A 17,026-nucleotide genomic window follows, 5' to 3' on the forward strand; every position below is an offset into this window, starting at 1 on the left:
TGCAATGAGTGGGTGGTCCACCCAGGGTGAGTTGCAGCATACCAGGCCTCTCCCTCTCTTCCCTCCTCACCTCTAGCTGATCTGAGCACCCATTCTAGACCAGGGTGAGCAGGCTGTCTAACCTCCCAAACCAAATACAACCTGGAATTATCCGCTTTGTGTACTCCCACACCTCTCCCTTCTCTCTTCTCAATACAACTCACAAGAGGCAGGTCCCTCTTTAGGATGTATGAAGATTTAGTGTCTCCTTTACCCTGCAGTATGCAGCTGAGCTCCTGGCAGTAGTCCGCCTCCCCTTCATCCACCCCAGCTACCTGCTCAATGTGGTTGACAACGAGGAGCTGATCAAGTCATCAGAAGCTTGTCGGGACTTAGTAAATGAGGCCAAACGCTACCATATGCTGCCCCATGCTCGCCAGGAGATGCAGACGCCCCGGACCCGACCCCGCCTCTCGGCAGGTATCAAGAAACATGCCCCAAACCCCCCCAAATGCAGGTGGTGTGGGGTCAGCCAGACTCTGAGTGGTCCCCCAGAGAGATACCAGGCAGAGGCTGGCAGTGTTGGGGTGTGTCCCAAGGGTGCCCATCTTTGTCCCTGCAGGTGTGGCTGAGGTCATCGTTTTGGTTGGGGGCCGTCAGATGGTGGGGATGACCCAGCGCTCACTGGTGGCTGTCACCTGCTGGAACCCACAGAACAACAAGTGGTACCCCTTGGCCTCGCTCCCTTTCTATGACCGTGAGTTCTTCAGTGTAGTGAGTGCCGGGGACAACATCTACCTCTCAGGTGAGACCCCTCAGGGCTGGGTTGGGGATTGGGCATGGGTTTCCCAAGGGGACTTCTCCCCACTTGTCAGGGCTGAGGAAGGCCAGACCCAGAAATGTCTACTTCACAGGTGAAGCCTTCTCCTTCTAACCCCGGGCTGGGCCTGCCCAGCCTCGGGCTATTCCTCATTCCCTGTCTGCTCTCCTGTCACCCATATGGCCTACAGGTGGGATGGAATCAGGGGTGACGCTGGCTGATGTCTGGTGCTATATGTCCCTGCTTGATAATTGGAACCTCGTCTCCAGAATGACTGTCCCCCGCTGTCGGCACAATAGCCTTGTCTACGATGGAAAGATTTACACCCTCGGGGGACTTGGCGTGGCAGGCAATGTGGACCATGTGGAGAGGTAATGAGGTTATGGTCCTATGTTTACTGAAAGCTAAAATCACATCCCTCCTGATCCCCCAACACCTGCCCAGTTGAGACAGACTCAAGACTGGAACACTCATAAGGCAATGATCAATCCCAGGGCCTTCAAACAAAACAAAGGGTGAAGAGTGTGGGTGAGCAAGATGGAAGCAGGAAGGATGAGCTCTGTGTCGGCCTTCCCCAATGACTGAGATGGCTCACTCTTGTCCCAGCATCCTATTTCATGTCAGACAAGCTAGAGGCACAACATCCAATCATGTAAAGGCACAGGATGTACTTGACTAGACTGGCCAGGCAGTGAGAACATACTGGGAACAGAGCACCTGCCCAGAGACTTGCTGAGTTTAGGGGTAAAGCTAGAAATGATGGCCAAAATGTGTGCCACACCAGCGGTAGGATCATCTTTGTCCCTGCAAGCACATTACACATCAGGAGCTCCATTCCTCCCTCCATCCCACACATCCCAGGAAATCAGTTTGTAAAACAGGGTAGGGTCACTGCACACCAAGGAAGCAATTTTGGGGGACAGCCAGGACTGACCAAGCCTCTAGAATTCTCCAGAAGAAAATATAAACCAAAGGGCCTGAAAACCGTGTGTGGAAGCCTGCCCTCTGCTGGCAGTTTTAGGCAGCTTCCTCACATGGTAGGCAAAGGCTGGAAGTGGGCATTTCTCTGGGTAGAAATACGAAATCCTCTTCTTTTGAGCCAGAGACAGTGTTCTTGGGGAGAATGGAAGCCTAAGGGAGCCATCAGCATAGTCCTGCTTTGGGAGAAACTAGTGCCCCAGAATCTCCGGGTGGCACAGTTTGCCTTTGACTATTAACCTAAAAGCCGTTTGAATCCACCCAGTGGTACTGTGGGTGAAAAACCTGGCCATGGTGCTTCCATAAACATTACAGCCAAGAAAACCCTATGATGCAGTTGCACTCTGTAACACATGGGGTCGCCATGAGTTGGAATCGATGCGATGACAACAGAATCGGTTTGGATTTCAGTGCCCCAGAGAGTGACATGTTGGGCTGACCTGACCCCATGGTACAACCCAGAAGTCACAGCTAACATAACTAGCACCTTCTCCGCATGTCCTTCCTGCACCCTACCTTGTCACCCAGCCCAAGTCATCAGCTGCCACCAGAGAGCACATCCCTCCATGTGACATCTTTTTGCCTGTCAAGACACACATACCCCTCAATTTGTAATTTTTTTTTTTCCCTCTGTGGCTAATTGGACACTTGACAAATGTTACAGCAAAGATGGTTTCAAAGTGAGACAGATCTGAATGTTCATTGTGGGCTTTTAACTCCCCCAAGTGGAGCCCAGAGATGGCTCAGTAACATTTAATTGTCATATTGATTTGGAGATAATGGGGAATCCCCATGTGATGATGAAGATATTAATACTATTTTGAGCCTGGACCAGCTTGCGTTGTGACCCCACGGCACGGCCACCCATGCCCCAAAGCCTTCTGGAAGCACCAGCTTCTAACCATTTGTCATCCAATAATAAATACATTAATAAGGAGACATTTTCTATGTAGGAGTAAACTGAGCTAGATCTGTCATCCTGTCTTGCTTTTGTCAGCTATTTTTAATCTCCTAAAATGCTGATTATTCATTTTGTGAACTTATACTTGTTGATAAATACAGGGATTTGTTCGAGGATCAGAATGCACCAGCTAAGAGGTGGGGACAAGCTCCTCTCCTCTCATTCCTGGTCCTGGAGCAGGTACAGTTGTCTGCATGGGCCTTCCCAGGGGGTTAGGCCCTCAAGCTCAAGTCCAATGTGACCACAACCCCCTTGGAAACCTCAGGAGATGAGCAGTCTGGGCTAACGGTGCCCTGGAGGGGCCTGAGCCCATCCTCAGTCCACTAGAATCAATCGGCTGGCATTGTAGAGACCAGAGCCCAGACTTGAAGACTACAGTGGGTGTGCAGGCAAGTGGGTGCAGGGTGCAGAGGAAGAGGGATTTGTTGCTCACCCACTACTTTCCAAGGAACATATCTGGTGCCCCTTTGGGGAAGTCCATTTCTGTGCAACATGGTTGCAATGATGTGAATTCAGGGTAACAAGAAGGTCAGGATAATGGGGACAGACACTAGGGTACTTTAGTCTCCAGGAGATGCTAATGATACAAATTGTTATTATATTGATAATGAATGAGATATATGGTGCATTATAATTATATTGCATTACTGTATTACAGGAATGGAGCAAGATTATATAATTATAGATTAAAACAACAGTGCAATAGACAAAACTGTATTATATCATTATATAAATAACTGGGTCTAATATTTTATAGCAATATATTGCAGGAGCTATGGTTACTGGATAAATGATAGCCAAGCACCTCGCTCCACGGGGTCATTTGCATATCATTTGCATATCCTCAAGTAGGAAGCTGACAGATTGAGCTGACGGGAGGGTTTGTGGTTTGGCAATCAGCCACCTGGAATAACAAGCTTTCAGGAAATTCGTGTTTGGCGAAATGTGCCATTATACCGAAAAACTGAGGACTAACAGCCAATAATCTTCCACCGTCTCCCAGCTCCTTCTGCAGGGGCTCTTTGGAGCTCTGCCACAGTGGCTTAAAAAACAGATATCTGAACTTCTGACACTGTCCAAAAAGACACTCACTCCATTGCATATTAGCCACCTATCATTCGTCTGTGGCTTAATTGAATCAGCTCCTGCTGCCCTTTCAGTAATTCTCAAATCCTGAGTCTTCAGAAGCACAGGGCTAGACGTCAATCAGTCGACCCCTCACCCCACACCCTTGGAGCCACAGGCTGAGTGAGACCATCTTGCATGGCACTGAGCTGTGGCCGAGTTCTGGCTAGGATCCAAAGGAGGAGCCCAGGAAAAGGGAGACCCAGCGAGGTGGTGGTGGCTGCCCTCAAGTTCATTCCGAGTCATGGCAGCCCTATGTGTGCAGAGTAGAAACTGCTCTGTAGGGTTTCAAGCCTGGGACCTTTCACAAGCAGATTACCAGAGGTACCAGATCCCAAAGTGCCTCTGGGTGGGTTCGAACCTCCAATCCTTCAGCTAATAGTCAAGTGCTTAACCGTTTATGCCACCCAGGGACTCCTGAAAAAAATGTGTGCTGGGGAGAAAGCCACACTGGTGGCTTGGCAGCAAGTGGAGACCCCACCTCAAGTCCAGAAACATACACAGTACGGTAGTGAACCACAGGGTAAGTGTTAGAGGTGCCTTCCACCTGGGCGGTGCAGCTAAGTAAGTGCTGAGGGAACCAGAGTTAGGAGAGCAGGTAGAGTGGTCAGCATTGGTCTTCTCTGGGGGGTTAATTCTCCAGCTATGAAACACCAGTCAAGCCCAGTGTGAGGAAGACCCCCTCGAGAAACCCAATAGATGAGGATTCTGGTCAATAGGCTCCCCTGAGGGGGCCTGAGCCCTTCCTCAGCCCACCAGAAACAATTGGCTGACATTGAAGGGCAGCCCTCAGGGAACAACTGCCAGAGGCTGAGAACTGAGATTCAAGCTGCAATGCAGAAAGCCCTCCAGTTCCTCGGCCATTCTGCTGAACCCAAGTGCTGTCCTTCACTGTCACCTGCTTCCTGTTTTCACCTTCTTGTCTGTTCCATCACTTTTCTCATCCTCGTACTTTGCCATTCTGCTCAGTCCACCACGCAGATCTGTCTTCTGCATATGGATCTGTGTCATCCGACTCATGGAGAAAATCAGTCTTGTCATTTGGCCCCACAACAGTTTTAAGGGCTCCAGCCTCTACATGTCCTTGATGTATGGCAATCTTTCAGTTCCCCTTGTCATCAATTTCTCCCTCTCTCAAGAGCATATATTTCTCATCTTTATCTCTCTCCTCCAATCTCTTAACCTCATAAAACCAGTTGCCATTTATCAGTTCTAATTCATGGCAACCCCATGTGTGACAGAGTAGAGCTGTGTTCCATAGGGTTTTCTGGGTAGCTTTTCGGAGCACCTCTGGGTGGACTTGAACCCGAGACTTTTGGGTAGCAGCCAAGTGTGTTAACCTTGGCAGTGCCCAGGGCCCTTTCCCAATACTCTCCCCCAATGCTTTGAACAACTGTGACTGTTGCTTCACAGAGAAAATGAAAACCATCATTTAAGAACTCCCTTGACTTCCTGCCATCATCACTCCCACAATGTACCTCCATTCACATTAGCCTTGTCTTCCTCTTTCACCCAAATGGACACAGCTTCCCCTTCCCACTCTGCATTCCATTGGCATCCGCCTCCTGGGAGCCTTGCATTATAGTTGTCCTCTCTCTTGCATTTATATTCCTTCCTTCCTTTTCCAGTTGAGCTCCCCCTTATCAGCATATAAACACAACTGAGCCTTTCCTACCTAAACGTAAGACAAAGTAATGGTGTGATAGAGCTGGCTCATACTGGCTTGTGATAGCCGATTGTTAAATTTTCAGGAATTCTGAGAGCCAGTTGTTAAGCCATTATTAAAAATTAAATTTTATAAACACATAATTAAAGAAATTATGTTAAAAACAAAGGTAATGCTCAAAACTCATCACTTCCTAAATGTTTACATTTGACTGCAATTGACGCTGTTTATGGGCTGTATGTCTCTTGTGTCTGTTGTTGTTGTTAGATGCTGTCCAGTAGACTCCAACTCATAGTGACCCTGTGGGACAGAAGAGAACTGCCCCACCATAGTTTCTTAGGCTTTAATCTTTATGGGAGCACATTACCAGGTCTTTTCTCCCATGGAGCGGCTGGTGGGTTCAAACTGCTGACCTTTCAGTTAGCAGCCAAGCACATAAGCACTACACTACCAGGGCTCCTTGTTGTGTCTTTATATGGTAGAAATTCTATATAATGGTGCCCTACTGTGCATCTCTCCCCAACTCTGTGTTTGGTGACGTCACTTTGGTAACTTAAAATAGGCAATGGTAGGAGGATTTACATCTCAGATATTAGCAAATGCTACAAACCAGGGCTTTTGTCCCTGAAGAACTGGTTGTTAGCCATTTCCCAACCCACCACTCCTCCCTTAGCGCCATATTCCTCTCTAGAGCCCACCTTCTCTGCTCACCTTCACAGCTACGTTTCTTCCAAGAGAAACCTATACCAGTGTTGCTAGCCCCTTGCCACCCCTTCATTCCTCTAAGCACAAATAGCCTGTGCACCTCCCATTCCACTTCAAGTGGCTGTGACAAAACCACCGGTGACCTGAGAATGAAAATAAGATGCTTCCAATCCCCCTCTTGTCTTCTAATCACATCCTCCATACTTGGCTTTGGTAGCTCTGGCCACTCCCAAAAGGGAGCTCCCTCTAAATATTAGCATTTCTCAATGTTTATCCTTAGCCTTGACCTTGTCCACCCACTCTCCCTAGAGAACTATAATTCCTTTTCTTCACTTTCCATCTATGTGCCAATGATCCCAAAGCTGAACATTTCATTCAGTCCTACATAGCCCACTGTCTGCTGGACATGCCCAATTTGTTGCCCAGATAATTTAAACTCGCTATCAATAAAACTCAGGTCCCTAGGTGGTGCTATTGGTTTGTGATCAGTTATTAACTTAAAGGTTGGCAGTTCAACCCCCCCCAGTGGCACTGTGGAAGAAAGGCCTGGCAATCTGCTTTCATAAAGGTTACAGCCAAGAGAACCACATGGGGCCACAGAGCCACTCTGTTACACATGGGGTCGCCATGAGGCAGAGTTGACACAACAGCAACAGGTTTGTATTCTTTTCTTGTTTTATTAATTAAATAAAATAATTCTCCCCCAAATTGCCCCAACCTGTACTTCTTTTAAGGAGCCCTGGTGGCATAGTAGGTAAGGCATTTGGCTGCTAAGCAGAAGGCTGGTGGTTCAAACCCACCAGCTGCTCCACGGGAGGAAGATGAGGCAATCTACTTCCATAAAGATTTACAGCCTTGGAAACCCAATGGGGGTTGCTATGAGTGGGAATTAACTCAGTGGCAGTGGGTCTGGGTACTTCTATTCCCCACCAGCATGGCTGCTCCATCCAGTTTCCCAAGCCAGAGCCCCAGAGTCATCCTGGCAACTATCTCCCTCCCAACTCCAACATTTAACTGATGATGGAATCCTATTGATTCACTTCTCTTTCCACTACCATTTCCTCACACTCCTGTCACCCCTTGCTCCAAGTCACGATCACTTCTCAGCAAGCTTCCTGTAAACTACCCTCATCAATCCCCCTACTTCAAGCCTCCTACTCTAGTTCATTCTCCACATTGTAGCCACAGAGATCTCTCTGGAATTCAAATTTGATCATGTTAATTCCCTGCTTTCAGAGTGTTGCCCCCTAGATAAACTCCAAAGCCCTTAGCTTGGCACACACAGCCCTTCCCAACTACTCCCTGCCTCCAGCCATTCTGAACTACTATGAATTTCCCCCCAAATGCCACTTTTCCACAATTCTCCCTTTGTCTGCAATTCTTTTGCGCCCAGCCCTTGCTCCCCATTTACCTGTTGCTATTAGTTGATATGAGTCAGCTCCAACCCATGGCAACCCCATGTACAACAGAACAAAATACTGCCCAGTCCTGCACCATCTCCATGACCACTGACATGCTTGAGTCCAGTGCTGTGGCCACTGTGTATGGTGAGTGCCTTCCAACCAGGGCTCATCTTCCAGCACTCAAGCAGACTATGTTCTGTTGTGACCCATAGGGATTGTATTGGCCAGTTTTTGGAAGCAGAGTGCCAGGCCCTTCTTCCTAATCTATCTTAATCTGGAAATTCTGGTAGCACGGGTTCCATCATAGCAACACACAAGCCACCACAGTATGACAAACTGACAGATGAGTGGTGGCCCCATTCACCTAGCTAGTAGCTTATTCATACTTGAAGGCCCAGCACAGACATCTGCTCCTCCAGGAAGTCTGACCTGACCCATTAGAGCAGGCCAGGTGGCCCCTTCCTTGTACAACTTTGTTTTCTCACCTGTCATACACTTATCATCCTGCCAATTGTTCTTTGTGTTTCATTTGGCTGTTCCCCCACTAGACTATAAGCTCCTTGAGGGCAGGAATGTTACTTAATTAATCCTGTTTACAGTATAAAGCCTGGGTATACAGGAGAGGCGTAGAGCAGGACTGCTGAATAAAAAGATAGGTCTGCATGTATAGGGTTGGCAGACAATGGCCCTATAAGTGTATTTGTATGATCTGTAAGAATTCCCAGGTATACAGTAGAGCTGACAAGGGAACAAGGTTCTAGTCACTTCTTGGTCACAGCCAGCTACCCAGAGGGACTGAGTAGTTGAACTGGTGAGCTCGGGACCATAGTGGCAGGGGATATCAAGCTCAATTGGCATAACATACTACACAAAACATTGTTCCACCTCCTACTTTGGCAAGTAGCAAACTGGGATGTTAAAAGCTTTCAAGCAGCCATCTCGATACAACAATGGGTCTCTCCTCATCCAGAGCAAAGAAGAATGAAGAAAACCAAAGATTCATGGAAACAATTAGTCCTGGTGACGGGTACACCATGCAATCTGCAGCCTATACGACTATGAGACCAAAACTAGATGGTGCCCGGCTACCACTGTCAACCACTCTGAGGAGGATCTATGTAGGAAGTCTTGGATAGACAGGGAGAATAATGTGGAACAAAACTCAAAATCATTTGGAAAAAAAAAGGGGGTGGGGGACGAGGTTTACTGGTCTGATAGAGCTTGGTGGAACCACTGAGACTATGGCCCCCAGCTGCCCTTCAGGTCTGGCATTGAACCCACACCTGTGGCTTCCAGCCAAACAAAAGACAGGCATATAAGTTGAACATTTACCTGAGGTAGATACACTCCTTGGAGAGAACAATCATGGGAGAAAGAAGGGCTGCTTATGCACAGGGAGACAGCTCAGGGGCAGGAGTGCAGGGAGGGATGGACACAGGGAAGAGGTGACTGTTGGGAGGAAGTAGAAGGGGAGTTGTTGCATTGGGGTAAATTGTAGTCAATGTCATGAGACAAAGTGTATGTGAACTGCTGTATGGAAAGTGAATTTGCTCTGTAAATTTTCACCCAAATCACAATTAAAAAAAAAAAAAAAAAAAGATAGGTTCAAGCTGGGTGGAGAGGGCTGAAGGGGCCCGGAAGATGGGGAGCACAGTGTGAGCAAATGTATAGAGACAAGAACTTACATAGAGGTTTTAACAGGCAGAAAAGAGCCCCACTGAGGCTGAAGAAGGCTGAGAGGCTAGTTTGGACCAGATAATAAAATAAAAAACAACCCACTACCATCAGTTCTGACTCATAGTGACCCCCACTGGGTTTCCAAGGCTGTAAAGCAGATTGTCTCATCTACGGAGTGTCTGGTGAGTTTGAAGTGCCAGCCTTCTGGTTAGCAGTCAATGCTTTAGGCGCTGTGCCACCAGAACTTCTTGGGCCAGATAATAGGAGGCCTTATGTGGCTTATCCCAAGTGGCCCCAGTGCTGTGGTCTCAGACTAGGCCAGAGATGCCAAGGTCAGGAAGCAGTAAATGGTTGGTGTCCACAAATATTTGCTGCCCTCTGCTGTGGCTGTGCCCTGCACAAGGTGCATCTTTGACCGAGTGTAGGTTTTTTTGTTTGTTTTGTTTTTCTCTTCTCTGTGCAGGTATGACACCATCACCAACCAGTGGGAGGCAGTGGCCCCTCTTCCCAAGGCAGTGCACTCTGCAGCAGCCACCGTGTGTGGTGGCAAGATCTACGTGTTTGGTGGGGTGAATGAGGCAGGCCGAGCTGCAGGAGTCCTCCAGTCTTATGTTCCACAGACCAACACGTGGAGCTTTATTGAGTCCCCAATGATTGGTGAGCACCAGCTGTCTCCTCAGCCTAGGGCCAGTATCGCACCTCCATCTCATTGCTCTATTCACTATCAATGTCCTGAGCACAGAAGTCAGGCTAAGCCCAAGAGTTCAGCAGACGGAGGTCTGAGGTGGAGGCAAAACTCACGCCTCAGATGCAGCTGTGGACCCATGACCTGGAGAAAGGGCAAGCTATGGTCCCAGTGACTTTTGGTCCCAGTGATTTCTGGCCCCAGGCTTTGTCCTCAGGCCAATTAGTGACTTCCTGGAGGTCTTTCAGCCCCCTTCCCCTGGAGTGCCTATTGGGAATGATGGGAGGGAAGGCGAAGAAGAGATGCCGTGACCTAACTGCTCTGATCTCTTCACAGACAACAAGTATGCTCCCGCTGTCACCCTCAATGGCTTCGTTTTTATCCTGGGTGGGGCTTATGCCAGAGCTACGACCATCTACGACCCTGAAAAAGGAAACATTAAGGCGGGCCCAAACATGAATCACTCTCGCCAGTTCTGCAGGTGAGGGGGCTGCAGGACTCAGCTAGGGGAGGGAAGGAGGTGGGTGGGGAAGTAGAAACAACAGAAGGGGTTTTATCACAATGATTTACTACCCACAGATGACCAAATTCCACATCCTGCCCCAGTTCCCAGCCCACAGCAGTGCAGCTTGGGTCCCCATCCACCACAGGCATTGGACATTGCAGAGCAGAGCATGCAGCACCCAAGGGCAGCCCATGGCCCGAAAGCCCAACCTTGTCACTCCAGCTAACCCATCTCAAAGTCAGAAATGAAGTGTTTCCTAAAGCCACCAGGCCTAGGTCCTTCAAGACCAGATCTCCTCCCAGTAAGAGGTGAGGGTGGTGCTATGAAGTCAGCTCTCCTCCAGGACAGCTGCCCCATCACAGATGGACAGAAACACCAGTCAAGAGCTGGGCAATACCATGCATGGGACAGGTGACTTCTTGAGGAAAGCTGTGATCACACACATGATCCTGATGGCCTGGCCCCAGTGAGTGGCACAGGGCACAGATGGCCTAGATTCTCAAGAGGCTAACTAAACAAACACACACACACACATACCAGCCCCTGCAGGAAGAGGGGGAGAGAGATCAAGGTCTGGTTTAGTTCCTAGTCTACTTGGCTCCACGGCCCAGAAAAAAATTACTATCCTGGGAAGTGAGACACCAGTCCCTGCCGTTTTAGCCCCAGCCCTTCCTGGATTAAGAGAAACAAGGAATGAAAAGGGGTCTAGGAAACCCACTATCAGCATTTTCACAGCAGAACCTTCCTAAGGCACCTTGTGCCTATGCAGTAGAAGATCACGGAATCCTTAATATGTGAGCAGCATTCAGCATTAATGAATGCCCACCCTTTGTGTAGCTATACCTAAAAAGGTATAGCTTTAGGAGCTCTGGTGGTGCAGTGTCTAAGGCATTTAACTGCTAACCAGAATATTGGTGGTTCAAACCCACCAACCGCTCTGCAGAAGGAAAAGGGGACAATCTATTTCCATAAAAATTTACCCCCTTGGAAACCCAAAATGGGTTGCTATGAGTCGGAATCGGCTCAATGGCAATGAGTTTGGTTTTGAATTTTATACCTAGTTACTAAACTTGTCATGTGACCTTGGACAAATCACTTAGCCTCTCTGGGGAAGTTCTCTTGTCTACAAAACAGGCCAAGACCACATTAACAGCTAAGTTCCTATTCACAGGAAGATTCTATAATCTTCCATCTTAGTTTTTGTGTTACACACTCTACATGTGGATAGCACGCAGGGCAAAGTCTGACTCAAGTGTCCAGTGATCAAGACAACAGGAGTATTGAGCACCACTGTGGAGAGGACTCCCAAGCCTCATCTGAGACCAAAAGCGGGTGAGGAAGACTTAATGCCAGAAGACAGATTCAAGCTGGGTCTTGCAAGAGAAGCAGGGAAAAAATATGCCACAAAGGGAGAAATATGCAAGTTACGGATGGCATGGAGCCATGAGAGAGAAGATTGGCACCTTTAGGGTCATAGTGCACAGTTCTACTCTGAAACACATGGGGTCTCAGTGAGTCTGAATCGACTTGAAGAAGTCTAGACTGACATGTTTTGCCTGAGGCTTAGAATTTCAGAAATGGATGGAACCTTGAAAAGCTGTATGTTGGATTTCAGGGACAGTGAAGAAGAAATAGCCAGTAACTGAAATGAGAGAGGAGCCAGGATTAGAAACACAGATCTGGATGTCACTGGATGTCAGTGTGAAAGGGTGGAGGAAATTCATTATGGGAGTAAGTGTAGAGGGGAGCACTCCTGAGCTCTTAGGACTGGAAGAGCTGACCAAGACAATGGGGCCAAGCAGTGTGTCACACAGGAAAGAAGGGGCCTGGGGCAACCAGCAGCAACCCTGCAGAGAGTGTGCCCAGCCCTTGTGGTCAAGGGCAGGTAGCAGCACCAGGTCACACAGAAGGAAGACCCAGCTCTGATCACCGTGGCAGGGGTGGTGTTCCCAATCAGGTGGCTGCTGTTCAACTATGATTTAGCACCTTATTACTTTTATTACCATTCTCCAAATTTCCTTTTGAGTCGTGCTCCCAACTTGATCTAAGCTGTAGGAAAGCTCTGGGTGTACAACACAAGATAGATACTCAATAAAAACTCTGTGAACTGAGCCAAGAACCTTTCCACAGAGGCCAGCCACCTCCCAGCGAGTCTGTGGAAGCCTAGTGTATATAGGTGTCTCCAGTGGTTTGGAAGGTAAGAGCATGCTGTCCTAATTGGCCCTGAAGGAAAGAGATTTTCTTATCTCATCTCAGGTCAGAGGGCTAAGCAGGGCAGCAAGATCATGTGCCACCTCTGCAAAACCGTATAGGCAGCCTGCAACAGGACACGTGGTTAAGAATCAAGTCTAAGTTGGAAGTGAAACGCCTAACTCTCTTCCTGCTTCTCCCTGACAGTGCCGTGGTGCTCGATGGCAAGATTTATGCAACTGGAGGCATCGTTAGCAGCGAGGGGCCTGCCCTGGGTAATATGGAAGCCTATGAGCCCACAACCAACACATGGACCCTCTTACCCCATATGCCCTGCCCTGTGTTTAGACATGGCTGCGTGGTGATAAAGAAGTATATTCAAAGCGGCTGACATCAACAGAAGGCCCACGACAAGACTGTGGACAAGTCTGGTGAGGCAAATGCTATACAGAATGATAAGTTACCGGCAACCCCAAGAAGAGGCCAACAAAACGCAATCAAGGAATCACTGCGCAAAACATTTTGAATATTCTCTACATTGAATGTAGAAAATCATCCTCGCCTTCGGGCGAGACGAGCAGCAGGAACCATGGACATACCAAGACGGGGCTTGCTTGCTCCCACAGAGGCACTTGCTCTGAACGGAGGCACTCACTCTGCCCGGTGCAATAGAGTTTCACATATTTTTCAACTGGGAGAGAGAAGCTGTTTTTTCCTTCCTGCAGAGCAAGCTTGATCCCTCAACAACCATAGATCAGTTATCCTATGACAATACTAGGCATCAGGCTCTCTTGGAATAAGATCAAAGTGGCCTTATCACTTTGATTCCTACTTTTGTTTTTAACCAATCCACACTTTCAGTGGCTGAGAGAAAACAATGGACAAGACTGTGGGGCCAGAGGGCTCATAGGCTGCTGGTCTCCCTGGGGACCAGGAGCAGCAACCGTGCAGAGCCAGGGCGTGGCTGGAACCCGTGCTGCAGGGGAGTGGTTGGGACAGCGCTGGGAGAGCTGTCTGTCCTTCACAGGTTTTTCTACCATGTTTTTGCTGGAGAAGGACAAGGGGATTGTGCTAGCTTTCTGTTACTCAATATGAATTATTTAGATTTCCAAGGCATTTTCTTGATAAACAAAAGGCTATTTTTAAGTACAGAGAGAAGGAGGGGGCCGCTAGAGGGATAATGATGTGGAAATTCCCAAAGCTAGGTAGTGCCCGAATGGGGCATTTGCTCTAATTTTTCTATGTGCAGAATAGAGGAGCTCTCCTGGGGGGTGGGCAAATGCCCTCATTTTATTTTTAGAAAAAGCAACTCCCAGACAGCCCCATAAGAGCTGTGCCTTGCAGAGGCACTGTCAACAGAAGAAGACTCTGTTCCCGCAGGAAACCAGTTCTGGCTCATGACATCAGTGCAGCTCCCTCGGTGAGGCAAAGCTGAGGACCCAGGCCAGGTGAGAAGGGAAGGAGGGAGGGCGGGGAAATAAATGTCTATAAAAGCACAGGAGACTATTTTTGATATTTATAGCTATATATTAAGGCACCTGCCGCAAGAACGCTCAGGTTGGGGACAGCCTTCTTCAACGAGCCATGACAGCCAAGGCCTGATGGGCATGAGCAGAATCACTCTTCTTGTAGCAGATTAACCTGAGAAAAGGGGAGCCAGGAGGGATGGCACACTGTGGCTCGAAAGAGAAAGGCCTTCCTGCTAGTCCTCAGACCCTCAGACCTCACATGGCAATCAGTTTCCATTCCAGGGCAGCAAGAATGCTGCCACTGCGCTGTTGACTTGAAGTTGGTACCAAATACACACTTAACCATTTTTATATCTGGGAAGTCAACTTGCCGTCATCGTTTCACGATAAAATTATTTACGAGGAGAAAAGGACAGGACACGCTTCCCATCTCTCAGTATTTGATGACACAATATCCCAACTCTTATGTCGGGCATCAACTTCTAGCACTACAAAGTGTGGCTCCCACTTGGACAAGATATACCGAGCTTCGTTATGCAGTTTTTAATCTTATTTATTATTTTTAAAAGTAATAAGCACAAAACTACATACATTGTATGTCATTTAAAGTATTTATGTCAAACAGGGTGCAAGTGTGAACCCAAGGACTGGAGCACAAATTTCTAACTGCCTGGGGCAGGGCTAATGCTAGCGTTGGTGTGCGTCTGCCTCCAAAGGAGGTGTTAGTGGTCAGCAGGACTCAACACAGATGACATTGAAATTCCGTTTCTCTCCTCATCTATCACACTGGAGCAAAACTGGCTATTTCTGTGAATGATATAAAACAGGGTTCTCTGTAATGGTATTGTACATAGTATATGTTTATTGTTAAGTTCTTGTTATATTATAATAAATATATTTATAGATCTAGACCGGGAAGCCAATGTAATGTGTTTGTGTGCCATTGTTCTTGCCACAGTGATGAGAAAGCCCTGTGCAGGCCTGCTCTTCCACTTACACATCAATTATCTGGGCTCTAGTATAGATTTTAATGATTAGAAAGGATAGGAGTCCTTAACAAGGGAACTGACAGGGTTAAAAGGAAGCCAAGCATAAAGGACAATCAAAGGTCGAAGCTGAAAGGGTCTTACAGACATGCTGGAATGGACACCCAGCATCTTCTGTCAGTTGTAAGTACTCTTCTTATTGCTTTATATAAATGGAACCTTCAAAGTTAGCTTCCCGTTGGTATCACTCCTGAGCCAGTACTCACTGTCTTGGGCTCTGCCAGAGCCACAGAGCAACTTCATCTCATCAGCCTGAGAAGAGACACAACACACTTCCTCCAAGAAGAAAAACAAGGTGTGATTTCTATCCTACAATCCAGTCAGGGTGGCCTCTGCTGCCTTGCTGAGTCATGCCTGAGGTGGCTCTCTAACCCATCATACATCCAGACCCACTTTGCACTCATGCCAGGCTTCCCAGAGGGACACTGTGGAATACCAGATAGGGTTGCTCACCTTCTGCAGGGAAGGAAGTTTAGATTTAATAGATTAGTAGGAGAAGGTAGATTTGCCAGTTGTGTCATTCACATGAAGGCCTTCACACCCTTAATTCCCAAATCTCACTAAGACCTAGTGCCTTCTTGCAAGAAAAAAATCTGAAAAACATGAATCGGGATAGGTGTGGGAGTTCTTCAGAGAACTTGGCTGAGACCTTATGTATGATGAGTGGACCTCACACTTGCCAAATAAGTATTTGCAATGATATCTTCAAAAATACCAGTCCTAGAGGAAAGGATGGCAAATGTCTAGAAGGTCCAATCAAAAAAGGCTAAAATTACAACTGGAGATAAAAACCAAGCAATAGGTCTGTTAGCTCCTTCCTTGTCTATGCCATTACTGTAAAGCAAGGGAGACATATTCCTTGGGTCTAGGAGATGGCTGTATATTTTAGATTTAACTCTGGGGTAGTAAACAAATTTTATTTTACCATAAAAGATAAGCTATCTATGTCCCCAATATTAGAAGCACATGTAACCATGGAAAGCTTCTCTCTTGTACCATCAGATCTGGCATGAATGGTGAGAAAGTTCACCATGGCAGCCACAAACAGTAGACAGATCATGTGTGTGTGTGTATGTGTGTGTGTTTTCAGCAATAATTTCTAATCAAGTTAAATCAAGTTAGAAAAATAAAGGGCAACTTATCCAAAGCTTCTGCTTCCAAACTGGATTTCTCTGAGCTTCTCCTACATGCTGGTAATGGTGATAGAAGGAAGGCTAAGACAAAGGCAACTTGTTCTCAAGCAGCCCACAGTCTAGTGGGTGAACAGATGCAACAACCATCATGCCGAGCCAGGGAAACAATTCTGTGACCCCTGCATATCAAGCAGGTTTCAGACTATGTCAGAGGCAACTTTCTGGTGGAGCTGACAAGGGAATAAAATTCATTAGATAGATTCCAGGAAAGAATCTGTAAGAATCTGTAATCTAGTAGGAAAGAAGGTTTGGATAGAAATTTTAAAAGAATTATAAAATACCCAGTTCAAGATTAAAAAATAAAATTCCATTTCCTAATCTATCTTTTTCTGTAAAGGAGAAGAAGACTGAAGAGGTAGGTGAAGGTAGAAAAACTGGTTCTAGTCCTATTAGGGCCTTGATGTCACACTATATGCAGTACTTACCTGATGGCCTGATATTACCAAAGAGACACAGAAGATGTCTGAAGGATCACAGAGGTCATGAAGCAAAGGAGCAGATATGCCCATCTTTAGAAAATGTCAACATGAAAATGAAACACAGCTTAATACTGACACTAAGAGAGGAAGTTGCACTAATCAAATCATTACTGTAAAAACATGCATGCATTAGCTTGTGATACTA

The 17,026-nt window shown here is 47.2% G+C and overlaps 1 protein-coding gene across 1 annotated transcript in view; it reads left to right on the forward strand.

Annotated features, from left to right (window-relative positions):
• KLHL29 (kelch like family member 29) overlaps positions 1–13,085 on the forward strand; it is a 203,882-nt gene extending 190,797 nt beyond the window's left edge. The window contains exons 7-12 of the mRNA XM_007939263.2: positions 261–459; positions 602–784; positions 990–1,170; positions 9,778–9,971; positions 10,336–10,480; positions 12,902–13,085. Coding sequence (XP_007937454.1) covers positions 261–459; positions 602–784; positions 990–1,170; positions 9,778–9,971; positions 10,336–10,480; positions 12,902–13,085 — 1,086 coding nt within the window. The remainder of the gene's footprint in view (positions 1–260; positions 460–601; positions 785–989; positions 1,171–9,777; positions 9,972–10,335; positions 10,481–12,901) is intronic.
• Positions 13,086–17,026: the final 3,941 nt, after the last annotated feature.

The sequence above is a fragment of the Orycteropus afer genome, unplaced genomic scaffold, assembly GCF_000298275.1.
Source record: "Orycteropus afer afer isolate SDZICR_OR568_19922 unplaced genomic scaffold, OryAfe1.0 scaffold00058, whole genome shotgun sequence".
NCBI lineage: Eukaryota > Metazoa > Chordata > Mammalia > Tubulidentata > Orycteropodidae > Orycteropus > Orycteropus afer.